We start from the raw sequence: 24207 nt of genomic DNA on the forward strand, positions 1-24207 counted from the left end.
AGAATTTCAGAGAGACCTCAGTATATACAGGATGTATGAAAACAGCTCCGTATGTGTATAGTATATCTCTAAATCAATTCAGTACTGCACTGACTGACTGAGAAAATGATTTTTTCCCATTCAATTAATGGGTCGTTAATACTCATTTTCCCTATGGTCGTGTTTTGTCTAGTAGTTTTTCTGACCGAATTCTTGTCTCTACTAATCCAGAGGCACAAGAAATGAGGATAACGTAGTAATCTTACTGGCAGCTATGGTGGTATATTCTAATAATCATTCGGACTGGGTTGTAGTCATCAAATAGGAACTAAATTTCTTGAAATACAAGCCGATGCGGCTGGCAGCAAACTCAAGCCCCCCCTCCCCACCCCCGCCCAAGCGGTATTACACTCGTATCGATAAACCTGGGTAGAGTAGCGGCGACTCACATCGATGGTGTGTCGGTATTCGCAATATGTTGCCGCGTATCGGAATTTTGACTGGTGTATTTTTACTTCCGAAAGTTTCAGCAAAACGTTAACCAACTTCCCCGCATCCTGCGTCCCCAATTAAGGGCTTTTCATATTTGCCCGTGCGCCGCAGCCATTGCAAGCCTATTACGGCGCCCAGAGAATAATACGATCAATTTGCTTTTTTTACAACCAAACGCTTCGACTTCATTACTTTCCATAGAGCCGAATCAATCCGCTTGTTAAAACGACCGCGGTGATTCCGTTTTTTTTTCGCTTTTGTTTTTCTCGCTTCGGAGCTGGAGTTATTTAATTTAATTTGTTTTTTTTTTTCATTCGTTTTAGGCATTCCCAACTATTCATCTAACATTAGAAGAGTATACACACCCAAAACACAAGAACGCTAAACTAATCAAAACTAACCAAGACGATTAGAAAAGGTTCTGAGTAATTAACACCTTCCACAACTATTTCCATAGGACTAAACAGTTAAAAATACGAAGAAGTAAAATATGCTAGATTAGGCTATAATACTTAAAAGTTGTATTGATAACTTCCAAAACCAAACAAAGCTATTTATCAGCTGATATCAACTCGAACGGTATAATGATCAACCAGATCGTAGTTTGATTAACTATTTTAGTTAGCAATTTCGTTAACTAATTACCTATTACCTGCCTCAATAGTATATTATGGAATAAGTGCGGTAAAGCCGCTCACGAGTTTATTTGACACAAGTGGAGCGAATGTTTAATAAAAGCGTGACTGTAAAAGTTTACCGAACGTGTTGCATACTATACTTGTTCTACGACCGTTAGTTTTTGGGTACATTTTCGCAAAACACGAATACATTCATTGACATGACCGCCCGAATTGACAAACGTCAAAATTCAAGGCGTGGGAAAATATATCCGAAAACATCCGATTGCTCCCAATGCTGTGCGGTAAAATCCCGAAAATGTCCGAAGTGACTTGGATCCGTGGGAAACGAAACTGACGCGGTGTGTAATTCGGCATTTTACAGACAGGATTAGAAAAAATATTTAAATGCTAAAAATGCTTAAAGTGGCTAGTATCTAACCGTCAGCTTATCTGTCTTCCAGCCTTGCACTAATCTAACGTAGAACAACAAACAGTGGAAATGGTTTTGGTTGGTGGCTTCGCGTTTTTGAAGTGAAATTTCTTTTACGTTTCAGTTATATGACAAGCGATGACGTTTCGCTGATTGCAGACGATGACCATTCTACACTCTTGCTGCTGCTGGAGGTCAGTTAGAAAGGGCAGCTACGCTTGTGGAGTATACACGGGGGTAAGTTCGATGGCTAACGACGCGTGTCAGGGTATTTTGAAAGTTAAATACTCGTATTAATACTAATTCTAACTTCGAGGATGGTCCTAAAGTTCAGCGCCTTTCCGCGTCTGACTTAGACGATTTTCTCCCGGCCGCCCCTCCCCCGCGGTGAAGAAACGCAAAATTTTCCGGCCCGTTGCATTTGACGAGGGTTCCCGACGTGTTTTCATTTATTTAAGGCCCGCTCAGTTCCTATTATTAAAGTTGCTTTTTCATCCCTATATATAGGTATACCTACCCGATGCGAGCTCGGTTGACAAATGGTCGCGTTCCGCAATACATTAGGCGGCGTTCGATTCGGGAAAACCTTATCGCAAACAAAAACTTCTGCCCCGAATCATAACGCAAAAAGATCCAGGCGAAAGTCAAATAAAAAGAATATCTTTGATTAATGTCCCTACGGGTTTTGATTTATACCCCTTTCGTCGGAGCGTGCGGCGAAAAAATCGAGATGCATACGTAATTTCGGCGGTACAAAAAACCGGCCCCTTTTCACGTCACCTTTTCATATTTTTTTTTGTGAGATTGCGGGGTAGCTCGGTATAGGCCAAAGCGATTTTATCCGTGAACGGAAACCTCTGCGGGAAAACAGGTGGAAACCCCGCGTTTCAGACCGCTCCCGCATTTGTTGAGAGTTTATATTAAGCCACGTATTTATATGAAAGTCCGCCGTTTGCGTTCGATTCGGTCTCCCTCCACGAAAACATCCAATATCGGTGGTTCATTCAACTGCGGAAATACGAAATACTGCCATGATAAGCGGTAATAAAGGACCCGGCAGGAGAAGAACCTCCGGGCTGAAAAATCTAGAAAGGCCCAGTTAACCTAAAATATACACATACTCCTACACTATAAATTGCACACTTATTACTATATTACTATATTTTTCGAGTTATAGCTTGTCAACAATCATTCAATTCTCAACGGACTACACACAGAAATATAGATCAAGCACCACGAATCAGGAAAGGATTGCTTGATTGCATGAAAATGATCTTCGGCCCTTTCATGTTCAAAGGGTTCAAATACAATCAAATTTTAGGAAAAATTCAAAATTACCTGCAATTCTTAAATGTTATTTTTTTTACTGAACTCATTTCTTCAACGGATTGCTTAATGGGAAAATGTATTTGCAATTTCCCCAAGAGGAACTACCACCTTTCCTGGAAGAAGTACCCTCGCAGTGGAGACAAAACATGTGGTTAATGCAAGATGGCGCTCTACTCGATTTTACATTGGCTGTGCGAAGGTATTTAAATCAGGCATTTGAACAACGATAGATAGTTGGAGGCGGACCTCTAGCTTGGCCGTGTCGTTCATCAGACCTTAATCCGATGGACTTCTTTTTCTGAGGGCACTTAAAGTCTTTGGTGTATGAAACATCTACAACAGATATCAATGATTTACGACAAAAAATAATAAACGGTTGCGAAATCATTAGAAGTCGATTAGGAGTATTTTTTCATGGCAGCATTTTTGAAATTGTATAAGAAAATGTTTATAAATTAAAGAAAATCAATTGTAATTAGCGTTGTATACTGTTTAATTCCCGATTGTTATTAATATTTTTTTGTTTTCCAAAATGTTAAATGTTTTTATGTTACCCAAATTAAACATTGACTTATGCCATTTTTTTTCACTTTTTTTGATTTGTAGCACACTATTTTGAAAAGTTTAGTGCTTACTGGTTAATAATGCTGGCCTACATTTCCCCTTGCTTTTCCATAACAGAAATACACATCGCGATATCCAGTATCACCTTTCTGTAAATTAGAAGTGCGAGGGGGGTATTCGGACCGAGAATAAAAAAGTCGATAACACTTATCGACTTAAACCAAGAGTAACCATTTTTGAGGATTTGTGATCCTGCTTAAGGCAATCTGTTTTTATTTTGCAATATCAGTCTAAATAAATAAAACACAGGGAAAATAAAAAAATGTTCTAGATAAAGTGCCCTCTAGTGACAGATTTCTGAAACACTTTCGAAAATAAAATTTAAAAAAATGATTTTTGACAAGCTTTAACTAGGAAAATATTAAGATTTCTAATTTATGTTACATGAGTTACTCCCATTATTGTAACACATTGAATTTCCGAACACCCTGTATATTGGCAGGTATCCATGACAGAAGCTGAAGATCCTAATTATGGAATCCTCAACGCCAAAAGAGGCTTCAGTCTCTAGAACGGTGTTCGGTGGATTGCGTAATGTAAACTGTATTAGAGAGATAGATTTTTATTAACTTGACCCAATGTATACATTTCATATAGCAGAAATAATTAATACAAACGTATCGTACGGGTGAACCTCATGTTTCTGTACTAGTAATTGTAAGTCCATATAGATAAAGAGATGCCAACGTCATAGTTTGTAAAGAACTAAAAAGCTCTCTGATTGGCTTTAAGTTTGATTTCCGCTATGGTACAGAGTACTCTCAACCCGGAAAACTTGATGCGCATCTCATAGTTGTCCCTCAAAAAATTGAACCGTAGGACATTGTTGACAGAAAAAGCCGAGATACTGCCTCTAAGAATTTTTATTAAGTAACAATATTTGCTGATTTTCTTGCTCGATGTAGTACGGCGGATCCGCTGCGTGCGGTATTTAGAAATGAAAGAAACTTCCATTCGTCTTCTAAGCGCCATTAGGAAACAGACGATTAACTAGGAGCTGCACTGACTGGATTCGAAAATCTCCTGATGGAAGAGTTATTGCACTTTCTTCAGGGTACAGGGATTGTCCATAATAACTATTTTATTTTACATTTTCGAAAAAAAAAGTTTAATAGAAAAGTTTTAGGGTTTAGTGTGTAGATTATATATGTTTATTACCTATAACAAACGCACAACGCGGACCGCCATTTTTAATGGTGGGAGTGACAATATTAAGAACAACGCTGCCCATACCAACTTAAAGTCATAAAAGAGTCAAGAAATATTTTCACATGACAATTGTTTCGACAACACCGTGTCTTTATCAGATGTCAAATGACACTCCCTTGGAAAGTTCCGCCCTTTTAAATTTACCATAGTTCAGCATTTCAGAAAATAAGACACAATACCAATAATAATACCAATGATCCACGGTTTCTTTATCGAATTTTATGGACTGACAGACAAATTATCGGACCCATCATTTATAAATCTATGACTGGAGAAATCTATTTAAGAATTTTCAGGAGAGATATAGGAAATATTTTCGAAAGCATCAAAATTAACGAATGAGTTGAAATTGTATGGCAACAGGATGAAAGATGATTTAAATAATAAATATTCAACATGGATTGGGCGATACATGATAATATTATGGCCAATAATCCAGATGATACTTTTTCAGATTTTTTTTATGTTAGTAACTAAAAAACAAAATTTATTTATATTAAGAAAATTAATTATGAATGAAAAAATGAAATGATTTGCAACCTGACTGGATAATAATTAATGCTTTAGATAAGTTAAAAAGAAGGTATTAACGTATTCAGGAAAATAGAGGACATTTTCAACATTTAGAGCAATATTATAAATATCAATAAATTAATGGATTTTCTATACAGTTTTAATTTAATATATTCGGTGCCTTATTTGCATTTTTTAAAATAATTTATAAGCAACGATAACATTACGAATTATTTGTAAATTTTAATATAATTGTCAATAATAATATTCAAGATATGGCGATTAAACAAAAGATGGAAAAAATAGCTATTTATGGAATAATGTACAGGACTTCTAATTTAAAACCTTTAATGTACTATGCTTTTGGCAGACTGGCTCTCCTACGGGAGAGCGGACGGCACCAAAAACAGTGAAGTCAAAAATGGGAAGGCAGGAAAAGATGTCGCATCTAACTAAACGTTTAGATAGTCATCAATTATCTACCACAGCTCGTATTTACCTTCACATCATTCGAATAACGAGTTTCATGGACGTTTTAAAGTCAACGCGCTTGCAAGTTGTGCACGTGCAAGCAAGCGCCCGAAAACTTCCAACCAGCTAAATTTAAAGTTCTACCGGTAATAATTCACCGGAGATCACGCGCCCCACATAATATCACCGTGTCATTTGCTAGTTTGCATCGAAAGCATCGACTTCGACGTTTGCCCGCGTTTGTCTCAATCTAATTTTGCCATTGCGACGAGAAAATAAAGCTGAGGCGCTCTTCTCGCGTGTAACACACACCGCAGGTATTGATTATACATTACTTCCGACCAGACGTACCTGAGAAATACGACGAATCCCCTACGTACGCCGTGCACACACGAGCGTTCCAAATCCTTTGATCGCCGGAATTGTCATATTATACAACGGAGGAACACAATAGCGTACTATGTGCATACGTTCCAGGATGTCACGTTTGAGTTAAAGGCAAAGCTGTATTATAGCTACGACACAACGCCCTAAGGGTCATTGCAAATTATCAGAAGTAAGCGCCACCCGATCGAGGATAGTACCTATTTACAGGGGTAGAGGAAGTGTATTGAAGCGGGGAAAAAACCACGCGGCTGTGACTTTTCCATTTTACATGAGGGGTTTTCAGGAAAGAAACAATATTCTCTCGCCTAATCAAAATGGACAGCTAATCTGTGTAACTGGTGTTATCCGCCACTAACTTTTTCATTTTAAATTTTAGAAAACAGTTTAACACAAAATGCTACTGCAATAAAATTTACGAATCCTCTGGATTGCTCCTGCGTCGGTTGTCGATCATGATGTTGATACTTACTAAAGTCCCTATTCCTAGATTTCTCGACATTATTCCAGATATATTAAAATCCGAGAATCTGGAGTCAAATATTTTCATCTGAATTGGAAAATGCTTGGCTGGAATATATTTTTCCGGTAACGGTCAAATTTATTAACAAACATCAGGAGAGAGAAGAAAGCCTTAGACATGTTCCATCTAAAACCAAAAGTATGGAAACGCTCGTTTGATGATACTTTTGTTATCTGGGCTCAGTGAACCCAGAATTAAAACACTCAATATCTGCTCGTCTCTCAAATAGTTCCAACATTAGAGATATTAACACACAACATTACACAACCTCAATGAGTCTAAATGCTCCACACTCCACACTTGCTACTGTTGTCCTACTGACCAAATATTAAAAGTTCTTAAGAAATATAATGTTAAAACTAGATTTGCCTCTTCTGACAATCTTTACCGCAACTCAAATCTTTCACCAATATGGGAATCAGTCATCGGAAAAAGTGTCCATTCTCAAGCTCCGCCCCCTCAAACAGTATATAAGCAGGCACAGAGTGGAATGCAAACCAGTATCAGTTAAGCTCTGAAGCAGCCAACAGGACGATTGCCATACTTGCCAAAAAAGCATAGTATATCAATGTGAATTTTTTTTAATTGGAAACCCCAAATTTTTTTTTTAAACTATTGTTTATTTGAAATGTATAAATGCACTTGAATATCATTTTGGATGGTATGCGATTATCTTCAGTATCTATTTCCTTATATTCGCGTCTAACCCTATTTGCATTTTTATCGTTTTTTATATACAACCATAATTTTCGAATTTTTCGTCAAGTGAAAACATTTTGTGTGTAAAATATATATCGTTAAATCTACACATTAAACCCTAGAACTTTTACACTAAACTTTTTGTCTAAAACGTAAAATAAAAAAGTTAGAGCGTGTCACATAACGTAATTTGTTTTATATCAACAGGGTGTTAAAAAATTGTTGATCTTTTGTCAAATTTGCCCAAAACGAGAAAAAAGACGAAAAAGTTCTTTAAACTAATAAATATTTTACAAAATGTAGAGTTTGGACAACTTGACCAGTGCCGTGAGTATGGGCTATAGCTGCAATACTTTTCTAAAAAAGAGCCTGTATAAATAGATTTAATGTAATTTTATTTAGAAACGTTTAATTATACTTAGTTTCAATTTTTTTAAGGACCTTAAAATTTTTAAAAAAATAGATATATTCAATACACAACATTTATCTCTTATTTATTATATTGGAAGATTCATGACAACGTACCTTTAGGGAAGAGAAGTCGTTGTCGTCCATAAAAGGATTAAACAGTTCCTAGACCTATTAATGAGAAGAAGAATGAATGTCCGGATGATTGAATGAACATGACAGTTATTAAATACTATCAAAATATTGCTTATTGAAAGGCGTTATTAGAGTTTTTTATCGAGAATCGAATTGTGACCTATGTTGTGACGTAATAGAACTAAACTGCGTTGTTTGATTATGCTCTGTGTACCATACGCATACGTGATGGTCTGACAATGCTGGATTTAAACAAAGCTATTATTGGATACCTGAAATGGACTTACATACTTAGTGAAGAGTAAACAGATTGCTGAAGGAGCTAAAATATAATTGCACACATTAATGTTTCATCCCTGAGTACGAAGAGCTTTGGCTCGGTTGGGAGGTGACCAATTCCAGAAGAAGAAGAAACTCTTTCGGAACATGCGGTTGGTCCAAGCGCCCAAGATCGTCTAGAGTCGAAGCCTGAAATATTGGGTTAAAATTTTGAGCGCTAAAACGTCTAAATTCCTCCAAGCTTTTTTTATATAAATTGATAATTCTAGAGCCCTTGGAGCCCTGCAAAAATAAGGCGAGACGAATCGACTTATGATGACGAAATATGTTGGAATGTCGTTTATCCTCAGTCTAACGGATAAATCATTTATCTCCAGTGCCTCGGATCGACACATTATCGTTAAACCGCTCGAGAATCGATCAGGAACAGCAAGCTCATGCAGGCTGATTAGCAAACCGACAGCAACGCCTTCCCATTTACCGGTTAGATAATAGTGGCATTTGCATCGTAGTGGAAATACCAAATCGGTTTACAACGTTCCCGCTTTAGATCTTGGATGGAAATGGAAAATGCCGGCGTTTAGTTGCACCAGATCAACTCGTATCGGAGTCGCGATGATTTCGCTTTTCGATTTTCCTTTGAAGTTGAATTGTTAATCGGAAACTCTACGGAAGACAGGAAACAATCGCAGTAGTTGGTTGTATACTAGATTTCCCATTTAAGTAGTAACATCTTCCTGGAAACGTATTGTTAACCGAGAGTAATAACGAATTGGTGCTGCAAGGTTATAGAAAAGATTGTTCATCAGCCAGTACTTTTGAATACAAGTAGTCATGATATCAGTTCATTAATCTAATCAGGCTGGCGGCCAAATCGTAGCATGTAAAAAATCCGTGTGCTAAACTAAAGCAATTTGGATATGGATAATAGGCAGCATTTTGGTATAACTAAAGCTACTTCAGAAGTGCTACAGAGTTCGATTCCATTACTGCTTTTGTAGTGAGATAGTTGAATCGCATATCAGAAGAAATATTTGAATTGAAATGACTTAGAACCAAAAAGATGTTTCGATTATTATATTCAAAGTCCATTTGTTAATATTGCACTAAACATTCTATTCTTCTACCAATAATTGATATTTAAACATTAATTCTAGTGCATTCTAGCACATTTTTCATCCAAGATATCCGTTTTCTACCTGGATCTCGTTTCCCTTAAATTTTACATTTAATATTCAGTTCTAATACGTATTAATTCTTTTTTCTTAATTAATCCCAACATCTCCCTTTCTTGAGAATAATCCGGATTCATGTCGTCACTTTCCATGTAAGAATACAGAATAAATACGATATCGGGTATTTAGTGTTAAATCTATGTTATAAAAGAATTCGTTCATTTTGAGAAGAGTGCTGCGAGCTTGTTCGATTGTGGCTTTAACCTCCACATCCAAATTTTCAGCAATCCAACACCCATTCTTGAATTTAGCTACTTGTTGTATCACTTCGTTATTTATTCTTGTTCGTTGACCGATATCCCATCTTGGAAATAACCATAACTTTAAGCCGGCTACACACGATCACTACACTTCCCACCCACACGTTCAGGCGAATATGAAATACCAGTCACAATCATTATCATGGCCTCTTCTAGGCTTAGCAGCTGCTTTGGGTAAAGAGAAATCCAAAAAAACGTACGGTATAGTGTAAAGATTGGTTGAAAAAAAGGAACTTCCGCCTGAACACTGACAATTCGACTGGAACATATACACGTTCAGGTTCGAAGTGACAGGTCTGCCGGATCGTGCGTAGCCAGCTTTAGTCGTACGAAAATTGAGTTTCAGTCCGTATTCATTCCCGGCTGCTCTCTTCAGTAATTCATGCGAGGAATCGCTTTCAGCGCCACACACCTATTAGCTACCTACCCGATATGTACAATTGAATTATTTTAGTTGCTGTTTGTATTTGTATGTGACTCGGCAACTTGGCCAAGAAAAGCAAACACCAGATAAGTTTAAACCTCAATTCTTTCGCATTTTTAAAAATCAACCTCTTTCTCCCTTTTGAGTCTTTTATAGTTTACTCTACTTATAATGTTTATTTAGAGATTTACCTAATTCTTTCCAAGCCACCCTGATATATATTCTTAACCGCGAATGCTAATAGATAGATATTACTAGAGACCGGTTTACTTTGTTATACAATACCTTTATTAACGAAAGCAATCATTTTAATATTGAAAAGTGTTTCTTTTCTTGTGACGGAAAAGTAAAGTAAGATTATGTTGATATATATTTCCCTAACATATGTTCACAAATTTTATTTTATACAAAAAATGGAATACAGTGCAGCAAAACATTTGAAATGTTGACAACAGGATATGGTGAATCTAGTTTGAGCAAAAAAACATTTATAATATTTTCCGAAACTGCTTCATTTTGAAGGAGCATCGCTCAAGAGCTGTTAAACAATAATGATCCTGATATGCCCAAAGAGGTCGTAACTGGTGACGAATCATAGGTATATTGTTATGACGTGGAAACCCAAGCCCAGTCGTCCCATTGGAAGAACCCAGAATCGCCAAGACCGAAAAAAAACACGTCAAGTTCGATCAAATATCAAGGTTTTGCTTACTGTTTTCTTTGATTAGTACATCAAGAGTTCTAACCACAAGGTCATGCGGTCAATAAAGAAGTTATGCGCCGTTTGCGAGAACCAATACGAAGAAAACGTCCGGAATTGTGAAAAAACAATTAATGGATTTTGCATTACGCTGCTCACTCACCGTTGCTTGTGTCAAATTTTTTGGCCAAAAAAAAACACAATCATGCCTCAGCCACCTTATTCACCAGATATGGTCCGAGGATAGAATGCAACCTTGCCCTTGCCCTCTTTTTATTATTATTATAAATTGATGATTTATCGTTACTGTAATATTCATCGTGCATTTGCAGACGACGTGGTCGTCACAGTACCTGGAAATTGTGAAAAGAGGGTTTTTACTATGCTCTAAGCAATCCTAGATACTATATACAACAGGTTCCGGAGAGAAAACTTTACTATAAATCCCAGAAATACGGTAGTAGTGCCATTATCCCGCAGCGAATTGGGTACCTCATTACGCGGTGAAACGATAAACTTCTCAACCGAAGCGAAATTTATGCAAACTAACTTAACTGATATTCTCAATTAAAGAAGACAACTCGGACAGCGGAGATCGCTCTGGACATGCCAGAGAGTTTGTAACGAAACCTGGGGCAAAACTAACTAAAAGTAACCAATACTATCCACGTAATAAGGTAAGGTAAGGTGAGGTAATGAAAAGAAACACCACCGGCAGGTCGGCTATCGGTAACAAAAGCAAAAAGCAAACAAACAGTAAGAAAAGCAGAAAAAAATCAAGCATTCTGGCGGAGATTGCCAAGGTTAACCCACCCAATGGCAGTGACATTCAGTGACGGTACTCGCAATGAGCAGATCAAATCTGAAAATTCTCTTAGAGATGTACACCGGACACTGCGGCCTCAAACGCCATATGCACGAGAATCGCCTAGTCAACAATGATTAGTGTCGGTTGTCCAGGGTGGTCCAAATTCGAGGGGCCCTTATGGCTTTAAGCATTTGCTGCATAGTTAGCCCAAAACTAATATGCACGTTACGGGCTCGAAAACGAAGTCGAAAACTAAAAACCGCATTACGATATGTCAAAGCGTTTCTGAGCTACAGGGTGATCCTTAAAAATGTGCGATTCAAAAAACCCTCTATAACTTTTTTATTTGTAAAGATAGAGATTTTTTTAAATTACATTTTTTGAATATTTCGAAAGGGCAAATATACCTGTTTCACCGATTTTGCCTTAAAGCCTTTAGTTCACGAGATATAATACAAAGTAACATTTTGTTAAATGGAATACCCCATTTTTTATAAAAAATTTAGTTTTCTAATAAAATTTCCGTCAAACGATGTGTTAAAAGTTAAAAAGATCTGCAATTTTTAATAATTACCATGGTAGGCTGTGCTTAACTCTGACCTAACTAGCTATGATTAGATAAAAACAACTGCCATGAAACACAAGCCCAAGTGTCAAAAGTGCTAACCTACCTCAAAAATATTTTTGAAGTTAAAACGTCATCTACAAGAATACGGATCCTTTACAAAACCGCGGCCTAAGACGTATAGAAGCCTAGCCAGAGATAGAGAGTTGGAAGAACTAACGGTCGTGGGAGAAATAGAAATGACCCTGAATACTTCCACCAGAGATATGGAGAGAAACACTGGAATTCCACGCAGCAATGCCGTGCGGGTGCTTAAAAAACACAAGTTTACCGACCCCGACAGGTACATCAATTACGGCAACCAGATTTTGCTTAAATACGTGCACCATGCAGGTGGTACCTAAATAAATGCCAAGAAGACCCCGATTTTGCCAGGAAAGTTATTTGGACGGATGAGGCAACGATTTCTAGTGATGGAATATTCATCAAGTATAACTGCAATTACTGGAAACAGCAAAATCCCCATATTATGGTGGAACAAATGAATCATGGAAAGTTCAATTTTCAGGTATGGGTAGGCATCTATGGAGGACAAGTTATTGGCCCATATATTTTTGACCGAAATTTAAATGGCGAAAGATACCAAGAAATTCTAGAAGAGCAGGCCATTATGTTTATCGACAATTTGCCACTTGACCTCCTGCACCTCCTCACAATGCACGAGACATTACTAATTTGCTAAATAATGTATTTGCCGAAAACTGGAACGGAAATAAAGGTCCTATATATTCCCCCCCCCCCCCCCCCCCAGGTATCCAGACCTGACCCCTAGCGACTTCTTTTTCTGGGGGAGAGTCAAAGACCTTGTATTGAAAAATCGTTCAACTACTAGAAGGGAATTGGAAGAGGCACTTCGTACTTCGTATGTTTACAAAAAAAGAAAGAATTAAACAAACTTGTTAGATGTAGATTTTAAGTATTACATAGTTTAATTAATAAAAATTTTAAAAAAGAAAATTTCCTTTAATAATTTGATTTCCGTTTACTATTTTAGGGTTGGTAAGTATTGTAAACTAGAGGTTAAAGTCAGAGGTTGCTGTGTCCCCTCTTGTCGTAGCCAACTGGATTTAGGGCGCGCACAGCACCTACTATGGTAAATTGCCAAAACTTGCAAAAAATCTTTTAAACTATTTAATAAAAATAGGTGTATGGCACATCGTTCGACAGGAAATATTATTAGAAAAATGATTTTTTAGAAAAATTAGTGGTATCGCATTTAAAGAAATATAACTTTGTGTGATATCTCGCTGTAAGACAAAACGGGTAAAATCGAGAGATTCTCGCTTTAAGAACCTTAAAAAAATGTTTTTTTCCCTAAAACTCTATTCTTGCAATTAAAAAAGTTATAAAGGGCCTTTAAAATCGCACATTTTTGAGAATCGCCCTGTAGCTCAAAAACGCCTTTACATATCAAGGTTTTCAGTTTTGGACTTCTAACTATACTGCAAATGCTTAAAGCCATAGAGGCCCGCGAATTTGGCCCACCCTGTAGATGGATGTTGATGAAACGGCAAAGAATATATTATGCAGTTGCCCTGCAGTGGAAAGAATCGGGTCTTTAAAACTAGGGGTCGAAATCCTTAAACTTGAGGATTTGAAAAAATTACCCCCTCATAGTATCGTGAGTGAGTGAATACTGTGCCACAATAAATCACCAGGTCGCAGCGGAAGGCCACATCACAATAAATGCTAAATCCTATGCCTATTGGCTAAGAAATTTTGTCAAAATTGTGTAAAATAATATAAAATATTTTAATAACAACTATTATTATTAGCATTACTTTAACTAAGTAGTGCTTAAAACTTAAAGCTTAAAGCTTAACTAGTAGTAGCTTAAAAACATAAACTCTAAATGCAGAGATTCACTACAGCTATATTCAGGACTATACAGAGCACTTCGTGAAGCTCTGGTGTTTTCGAATTTTTCAAAATAATTAGAAAAATATAGAAAATGAAAAAATAGATATACTTTTTTAAACGACCCGGCTCCAATCGAATTTTCAACGAGCCCGAGGGCATGAACCCCGCACTCGGACCCCCTCCCCCGTTCAATTACGTAACAAACTGCAAACTGCACGGCACCATATTTTATTCAACAGGAAAATGTAGAATAGCGTCGCATAAATAAATTGGAAACCGATCTAACCGGCACAAACCGTTGCTTTCGTTTCGAATGGTAAACATACCGAAATTTATAGTTACGATTTTCCGCTTTCGCCGGGCGTCAAAAATCTCGCCCCCCCCCCTCCTGACGGTGCGTAAAAATTCATATTCGCCCGTTTCGAGTTTTGTTTGTCCCCGAAAAACTGACTTATTAAATTTCGCAGACGTTTAAGAAGACGCCATATCCCGAGGCTGATTCCGGGCGGTTAATGTATTTTTGATTAAAATCGATAAAATTCAAATGCTGAATGCAAAATGAGAATACTTTTCGAAAACAAATTGGAATTGAGAGAATACAAACAACCACTTCCGCTACCTTTATACACAAAATAAAGGAAAGTTCATTTTTGCTAGGAGTCTTCCTAATTGCAATATCTAAAATCGAAGTTAAAAACTCCCCTAAGTTAGGGTAAAAGTTTACTTACTATTTAAAAATTTTCTGATTTACCCGAGTCATTTGTTGTCTAATAGAACTTGCTGACGTTTCAGTAGTCATTCTATTGAGCCTAATTGAAACTTATCAGTTATTGCCAAACATAATCATGAAACCGGATATCAAATCTTATTAGGCCAAACTTAAATTCTTACATTTTAATTAATTCTTCTACCAAAAAAAAACAAAAAAGAAAATCCATAGAAATTTTTAAACAAACAATCTTAACTGCGACTCATGTCAGAGTCCTCAATTTGTATGTTATTAATTAAGTTTTTTATCAACATTTCCTGCTCTGACCTTTGTACTTGATTCTACAAATGCTCTATGCAGACAATACAAACCACATTCGATGCCTTTATACACAAAATAAAGGAAAGTTCATTTTTGCTATCAGTCTTCCTAATTGCAATATCTAAAATCGAAGTTAAAAACTCCCCTAATTTCGGGCAAAAGTTTACTTACTATTTATAAATCTACGGCTTTAACCGCGTCATTTGTTGTCTAATAGAACTTGCTGACGTTTCAGTAGTCATTCTATTGAGCCTAATTGAAACTCATCAGTTATTGCCAAACATAATCATGAAACCGGATATCAAATCTTATTAGGCCAAACTAAAATTCTTGCATTTTAATTAATTCTTCTACCAAAAAAAAACAAAAAAGAAAATCCATAGAAATTTTTAAACAAACAATCTTAACTGCGACTCATTAATTAAGTTTTTTATCAACATTTCCTGCTCTGAAATTTGTACTTGGTTCTACAAATGCTCTATGCAGAGAATACAAACCACATCCGATGCCTTTATACACAAAATAAAGGAAAGTTCATTTTTGCTATCAGTCTTCCTAATTGCAATATCTAAAATCGAAGTTAAAAACTCCCCTAATTTCGGGCAAAAGTTTACTTACAATTTATAAATCTTCGGATTTACCCGCGTCATTTGTTGTCTAATACCGGATATCAAATTTTATTAGGACAAGCTAAAATTCTTGCATTTTAATCAATTCTTCTACCAAAAAAAAAACAAACAAGAAAATCCATAGAAGTTTCTAAACAATCAATCCTAATTTGTATGTTATTAATTAAGTTTTTTATCAACATTTTCTGCTCTGACCTTTGTACTTGGTTCTACAAATGCTCTATGGGGTTAAACATGCAATAATATAGAGGAAGACGTAAAACAGTATGCCCATCCTGTTCAGCCAAAATATCACATACATACTGTTTTTTAATTGCATATGCATTTAGGACTGTAACTGAATTCAGAACAGTTCATTTTCTAACAAATATTGCTGAATTTTAGTTTTTTAAGTTGATGAGGCTGCTGCTTTGTGTAGAAGACAGAAGTGGTAGCATGCGCACACTGTTATTGGGGATATTTTTTAAAAGATGGATTTGAAAACAATTTTCGAAAAGTTCGGCGCTTATATCATCATGATAGCCAAGCTAGGACCCTTAATATTCTTTGCAGACAACAGAAAGCAGTTTGGGACAAATTCGTCTTCTAACCCAGTCTATATTATGGTTTTTTCTTTGACAGCTTTGAGTAGAATTAAACCACCCCGTGGATACTGGGTCGTGTGTATCGAACAGTGTTTCATCAAAGTAAATTAGATTTAGCTGGCTATACAATCTATATCGGAAGAGAGTGACATCTTTCACCCAATTTTCAGTTTTGTTGAATTTGCAGGGCACCCTGTACATTTTAGAAAAATTGTTAAGAATAAAAGTTTATGCGGATTTTTTTTTCGGTTCGTAAACGGTTTTTGAAAAATTATCTATATTGTAGGCCCTTGTACATGCGATTTTTAATTTTTTTAGAATACTTCCAGACCCCCCCCCCCTTCTTTTAATAGGTTCTGTCACGGGGCAAAGCCGCATATATGTGCCAAATATGAAAAAAATAGTCGAAAATCCCGAAAAAAAGATGGATGCCGGCGTCAGATAAAAGCCATTTCTTATTTGCTAATGTATTTCGAGGAGTGTGAAAAAGGAGGTAAATCTCCATTTTCGTAGCCCAAACGGTTACAAACTTATTCCAGAAAAACCAAAAGACGAGAACGGAGAACATCCAACAGAAAAACAAATTTTTTTTTCAACCTACCGTCACCGAGATATAAAATTTTTATACGAGGGTAGATACTTTCGAAAAATTCGATTTCATCGATTTTCGAAAGTTACAAGCTCTTGAATGGTAGAAGATATGGACACCATAAATTTTTCAAAAACCAAAGCTTAAAACCACCCATGTCTGAATAGTGCCCCCGGGGAACAAATATATAGAAGTAATTATCACCGCTCAACAGACCAGAAGGGCTCTTATAAACATGAGACAGATTTTTACAAATTCAGATTTAAATATATAATATAATCCGTATAGTTAGAGACTATATTTTTTCGGTCACACTGTATGGACGCGAAAGCTGGACCCCCGATCCATGTACGAAAAGGAAAAAAATAAAATAACCAGTGAAGAAGTGCTTAATCGCATGCAGAAATGGAGTGAACTCATGCTTACAAAAGTAGGAACTTCTAAGACTAATTATACAGGGAAAATTTCAAGGCAGAAGATGTTTTGCTCGCATTTCTCTGCATATTTTTTGCATAGCTCTTAGGCATTTGGTTCAACTTAAATAAACATTAGACCTACTAAGGTTGTGGCACTGCAAGAAGAAGAACTTCTAGTGAAATATTCTTGACTCCTGGCACTTCCTATATAAACTGGAAATGTATCCAATCCAACAAATTGTCGGAGAAAGAAATTTAAGATCATAAAAAGCGTAGAGGGAAAAGGTTCAGAGAAGATCTTTTTCTTGGATAAATTTAAGTGGACTTAGGACAACGTGGTCACTCTGGCAGCCCTTAAAAGTTTAGCCAAACTTTTGAAGTTGTGGCACTGCAAGAAGAAGAAGACACCAACGAAGAACTGGAGGCGAAATCTCCTTGATACTTGTACTTTCACGGTGCTGAAATCATAATTTTATATATATATATATATATTGGAAACCCAAAATAAGAGTTGATTTCTGAACTCACACTGCAAAACATACGACTATTTCGCTACTACCATGTAGTTTTCTTCATTTTTTTCACATTGTCTGCAGAGTGAAATTAAGCTGACACTTTTATGTTTAGCACAGAATAAATAAAACCAACCACCGTGAGCTACAAGCCTATCTAATGTTCTATCATCAGATGGCGGAAAGATTTCATTAGGACAATTATTTTGAAATAATTTATTTCAGATTTAATACAAGAAAATAAAAAATAAAATAAAACGCAACGAATAGCAAATAAATTTAAAAAACAATTGTAACATAATATAATAATAATAGTAATAATAATAATAATAATATCATGAACGATATTAATTAATTTTTATGAATAATTTATACACTAGCAGTAGAAACGAAGAATCCACTAACATTAAGATCAGATAAGCTGCACAATAACTATTAATAAACTAAACAAATAGCTACCATATGTAAATTTACACATTAAACCGGATTTTATAACGAAAAGCCATAGAAATAAAAAAAAAATTAAGAGAAAATTCTGGAAATTATTTTCGATTTTCTGATATGGACAGCAGGAAGTGTGAATTTTTAAACCACAGTTAGACTAAGTACTGTCTTGCTGAGACCAATGCAAATAATTGTTGCTGAAAGTGAAGTGGTGGGAGGTGGGAGATGTTAGGCGATTGCTATATGACTTTTTTACATCAGGCCAAGATTAAATCCGCATCTCAATATCTTCACGCTAACCTAAAATACGAATACGGGTATGGTCTGTTCATAGATATAAGAAAGTGACCAATTGCTTTTGAATGGGTGGTTTCGGAATTTAAATTCAGGTAAAATTGTGGTCCGTAGTAGAAAATAATTTTATACCTACCTGCGTTTAATATTCTTTGGTTTGGTATATTACTGAGTCTGAGTTTATTAGTAATCATTCTTATTTCGTGTGCAATACAGCGTGTGCGAATTATGCAAAATATGTGTGAATTTAGTGTATCTCAGGAGATTTTCCCGTAGAAAACACTATTCTATTGGGACTAAGGAAGTTAGAAACAATGTTTATTTGACTATCATTGAACATGGTGCCAGCAAGTAAGCATCTTTAGAAGAAACGGCCGCATTGACGAAAATTGTGAATATTCCCATTTCAGCCAGGAAAAAAAGAAGGGATGCTGACATTTGCTCTAGTGTAGATGAAAGTGATCTAGATATGATACGGCTTAAAATTTACCAATTTTACGAAGAACAAAGCGTGCCTACATTAGATATCTTAATTAGGAGGCTTGAAAAAGATAAAACCGGTGTTAAATGTGGCAGAACTAACTTATGGATTAAATTTAAAAAAATTGACAAAAGGCAAGTTTTAATGGAATATTTAGAAAAAATTAGGATTTGCAGAGAACAGGAAAGGCCAATTATTTACTTGGATGAAACCTTGTTCGACACTTATGATACCCCGGAAGAGGCTTGGGTTGAATCAACTGATAAGTGTAAAACAAACGCGCCATCAAAAAGAGGTAAAAGAATAACTATTTTGCATGCTGACTCTAAAGATGGTTGGATTCCAAATGGACTTTCTCCGTCTGAGAAAAATATTAAAGATTCTTCTCTGGATTACCATGAAGACACCACCGCTAATTAATTTGGTAGTTGGTTTGAAAACAAACTAGTTCGAAACATTCCTCCTAATAGAGTAATTGTAATGGACAATGCAAGTTGTCATAGTAGACAGTTGACTAAAACCCGTTCCTCATGTGACACAAAAGCAACAATCCAAAACTACATGTATAATAACGACATTTATTTTCACGAAGATTATACCAAAAAACAATTAACTGAGGTTCTACAAAGCTTGAACCTACGAAAGGAATACGTCTGTGATAATTATGCAAAAAATCTAGGGCATACAGTTTTAAGGCTTTCACCTTACCACTGTATATTTCATCTCATTGAACATGTTTGGCACCAACGGAAATCTGCCATTCGTCATAACAATATTTTTCTCCGTGTTAACTTCAATGTCCTCAAACTTATAGAAACCGAAGTTTTTAACATACCTCCACAAAGTTGGGCAAATTCTGTGATACTGATATATTATGTGAATAATTTTAAGTAATTTAAGTAGGTAATAAAAATAATTTGTAATTTTATTTTAGATTTAAATATAAATACATAAATAAATAAACAAATATTCTTTAGTATCTTTCCTAACAAAACCCCAAATAATTAAATTCTAAGCAAAGTACGCACCTGTTCGGCCATATTTCATTCTTGCAGCTTGCTCGGGTCTTTCCTTAATTCACTTTCTTATATCTATGAACAGACTTTACTAAATTTTGGAAAGCATTTCCACCTTACGGGTTGCTATTAATGTCTAATTATCCGTAATTTACCAAATAAAACGCTCGTTTATTATTTGCGACCCTAAATCATATTTAAAATCGCAATTAAATTTCGTTATTTAGCATACCTTCGAGGGGCACGAAATGACCCCGCAGCACACGGTACATTGTCGTTGTGTCGTCACTCTCATTTGATTTGTTTAGTCTATGCAATAGACTAAAACGTCAAACAACTGTCCCGACATGGCCTCGCATGGCCCGCCAAAAATAAAAATTGCTAATAAAAATGCAGAGGACGTCAGTTACATGGCGGGCCGATCCGCTGCATTTGACGCAATTACACGGAGAGCAGGCAAATTTGTTAACCGGTTTCGCGTGTTCAACATTTTCCGGTTATTCCGGTGCCTTTGCCCCGTTTAATGAGTGTCGCGAACGTATCACGTCCCCGTCAGCCTTTGTTTGTTTCAGCACCCTTTGTTTTTGGGCGATTCCGGCTAGAACTGGACGCAGTTTGCACGGCAAATTGGTAAAAAAACAAAAAAGAATTCTCTGTAGTTAAACTAACGGACCAGTATTGAATTAAAACGGAAATAACAAGCTCTTTTTTTTTAATTGCTAAACCTGCGACCACTTTATATAATAAATGGACGAAACCAAACAAATATAACAAAAAAAAAATAGAAAACAAACTTAATTTTTCTAATAAACATCATCGGGCTACTGTAATACTATTTACAAACTTTCTGGATCCTTCCTGTGTCGGTTGTTGATAAATCAAACTTGCTGTTGCAAACCTCTGTTTGCGCAAAACCGTTTTTTGCAATAGTAAGTGTTTCTGGAAAATAGAGACCTTCAATGACTTGCTCGGGAATAATAACATCATTGTTCTGTGTTACTGGAATTCTTACGTTAACAATTTCGCGTGCGTTCACCTGAATACAATATATTTCGTTTTGTGGTTGCCGAAATAAAATTGATATATTTGTTTTATTATTCCTTAATTGTTTATTGACAAGATCGATAGAAAAATTAAAACGTTTTAGGTCGTGTAATCCTATTATACCATCAAAAAATTTATGAAAGTCAAAAAGAATAAAAGATAGGTTTGTATTAGCCTTTAATTCTGGGAAAGCCGGAATATCTGCTTTAAATAGAGTTTTCTTAAAAAATGCTGTCGAACACGGTAGATTATTGATATCTGTAATGTTTCATACACTAAAGACTTTAAGTGTCCCCAAAAAGAAGTCCACCGGAGTAAGGTCTGGTTATTATCAGTTTTGGATGATCCTCTTTCACTAAATATTTTGTATATATTGATGAATGTCTTAGTAGATCGGAGCCGTCATGCTTCGATTTGCTCTTCCGCAGCAAAAATGCATATAGCGATATTCAGTATTTGAATATTCATGATAGGCCAGCATAGTAGCAGTTGGATAATAAACTTTTTATAGAAACTAATTTTTAACGGATAGTGACAATGACTTTTTCAAATTTCATTAAATCCTAGGTAAAATAATATTTATAGGTAAAATTCGAGAATAAAAAATCGAGTAACAATTTTTGATGATTTGTGAGTCTGCTTTAGGCAATCTGTTCTATTTTGCAATATCAGTCTAAATAAATAAAACAGGGAAAATAAAAAATATGTTTTAGGTAAAGCGCCCTCTAGTGACAGATTTCTGACCAGCTTATCCCGTAGAGAATTAGGCCACTGCGTTAAAAATAAAATTTAAAAAAATGAATTTTGATAAGCAATAACTCGGAAAATATTACGATTTCCAATTTTTGTTCCATGACTTAACTATCATTATTTTGCCACGTTGGATCCTCCAAGTTTCCGAACTCAATTACCGAACACCCTGTATATTGTTCGAAGGGGGCGGAGCTAAAGGCACGAACATTGTCTCGGATGACTGATTCCCATATTGGTAAAAAGTGAAAACCTAAGATGCCGTTAAGGTTGTTTGCTTGCTTCTCTGAAGAATTTGAGTTTTATTGATTAAGCAGGTACACAGTGGAATGCGAGCTAGTTTCAGTTTACCTCTAAAGAAGCCAACAAGATGATTGGCGGAGCATCAAAAAGTTTGTAAATAAAATACTCACTTATGCAAATGTTTTTATATTTTTTACAAACTTTAATTAGTTTTAAGTTAGTTAAGTAAGTTTTAGAAATTATTTTCTACAAATTGTTAATCAATGAACTAAAATTATTATCAATAATATGAACATTCAACATAAAATTCAACAAAATTGATTTAACTCCCACATATATCCACATAGGAAAAAACTTGCATCTTTGGTATTGTAACAGATACACACAGTTGCCTCGGATTCTTGGATTTTTATTCTCAGTAGGTTTAACCAGGAAGAATTTCACCATGTTTCCAATGTCGAAGCAAAAAATTAGTAGTAAGGAGCTATAATTGAAGATTTATTCAAGTGTCTGAGTTTTCAATCTTATTTTGGTGTATAACCTTTAAACTGGAGAGAACAATTCTTTTAAAGAACGTCAATTTTTAAGATTACATTTCTTTTTGATGATGTGACTCTCCTCATTTACACAATGAACAATAATTCATTGATTGTCATACAAAAATCATTAGATTCTAATAAAATACCATCAAATACATGCAGTGAATTTTTCTGAATTGAATTGTTAACCGAGCTTAAAACTTTGGCCGGTCGATACTTCACTAAATTCACTCATATATGTTAAAAACACTACAAATAGTTGCCGACTAGTCTGGACTGCGACATGCACCAGAATCAGATCCAGATTTTGCACACTCTTCAGGCAAGAACCAATGAACTGAACATTTAATTTTTAAAGCGCCTCAGATGAAACACTAACTCCTTCAAGACAATAAGATAAGTTTCAACTAAATAAATGATATTAATTAACGATAATCAAGCGCCAAGATGTGAAGGTTTTTTCATGCGGAATGTAAAAATCAGGTAATAACTCATCATTGAATTATTTTTAGATTTCAGTGAGAATTATGTTAGGGAAATAAGTCAACTGATATTATGGGAAAATGTGTTTTCGGAAACTTATTAGACATGCGCCTTTTGGAATGACAATGGAACTGTTTATCAGCTACCGGCATATTCAAAAATTAATTTAAAGTTTTGCACTTGCCGCAGGTAAACGCAGTTAAAAGTAACAGCGACCATGGGATCGAGCAACGGAATAGCAGCGATAAGCTCCGCCTTTTCTGTATGGTCGTTGTTAATGCGCCAAGTCTGGATTAAACCTCATTTTTTACCGGCTGTATCGCCACGCTTTAACAAAAACGTCATAAGCGCGGTATTAGAAGTTTTAACTCGTCGCTACGGTTTTAATGAGCAACGCGTTATCTAGGATATAGATACGGGGCCAGGATGCTTATATTGAGATTTCCGCAAAAACGCCTAGAAGATTCGGGAGCTTCTACACCCTGCATACTCCACAGATCACAAAAATACTTTAAGCCGTTCAAGAAGAAGAGCCAACCTACATCCGCGATTATTGCTGTTGTTGGGAAACTCGACGTGGATTTTTCATAATACGTTCATTTTGCTGGTTTAGGACAAAGGAGTATATCGGTTTGGAGGTGCTTTTAGGTGTCACAAATCCGTCGACAAAAACACAAACAGCTGCGAGTTCCCCCAGCCGGCGGGAAGCGCGCAGGGATTAAGCGCTTTGCCCTATCTTGGCAGTTCGCTATACTCGGAAGGGATTTGAATCCAGGGAGCGCGTAGTTGACCGCCGAAAGTTTGCTTGTTTATGTTAAACTCAAGTTCCACGATTAGGGCCAGCGTTACGGGGAATCGCGGAATGTTGGGTGAAGTTTAGCTGAATCCGGCCGATGGTTTCGCTAAACCCAGTTTTGCTTAGGTAAGAGATGGTTTTTCGTTTGAGGTCGTCTATGGAGATTTGTGAAGTGCTAGCGGTTCTTAAGCAAACAAAAAATAAGATGACGTCGGGACCTGATTGCATGCCGGCTTTTGTTTTAAAAGACTGCGCGAGTGTCCCTGCTCTACCACTTACAGTTCCACTGAATTCGAGCCTTAAACCTTGCACTGTGCCTGATATCTGGAAGTTACGCAGAGCTAGACCCA

The 24207-nt window shown here is 36.1% G+C and overlaps 1 protein-coding gene across 1 annotated transcript in view; it reads left to right on the plus strand.

Annotated features, from left to right (window-relative positions):
• Positions 1 to 24207, plus strand: part of LOC132707631 (uncharacterized) — a 92905-nt gene that overhangs the window by 17796 nt on the left and 50902 nt on the right. The window contains exon 2 of the mRNA XM_060679544.1: positions 1646 to 1758. Coding sequence (XP_060535527.1) covers positions 1684 to 1758 — 75 coding nt within the window. The 5' untranslated portion in view covers positions 1646 to 1683. The remainder of the gene's footprint in view (positions 1 to 1645; positions 1759 to 24207) is intronic.

Source organism: Cylas formicarius, unplaced genomic scaffold (assembly GCF_029955315.1).
Source record: "Cylas formicarius isolate icCylForm1 unplaced genomic scaffold, icCylForm1.1 PGA_scaffold_9__14_contigs__length_23061073, whole genome shotgun sequence".
Lineage (NCBI taxonomy): Eukaryota > Metazoa > Arthropoda > Insecta > Coleoptera > Brentidae > Cylas > Cylas formicarius.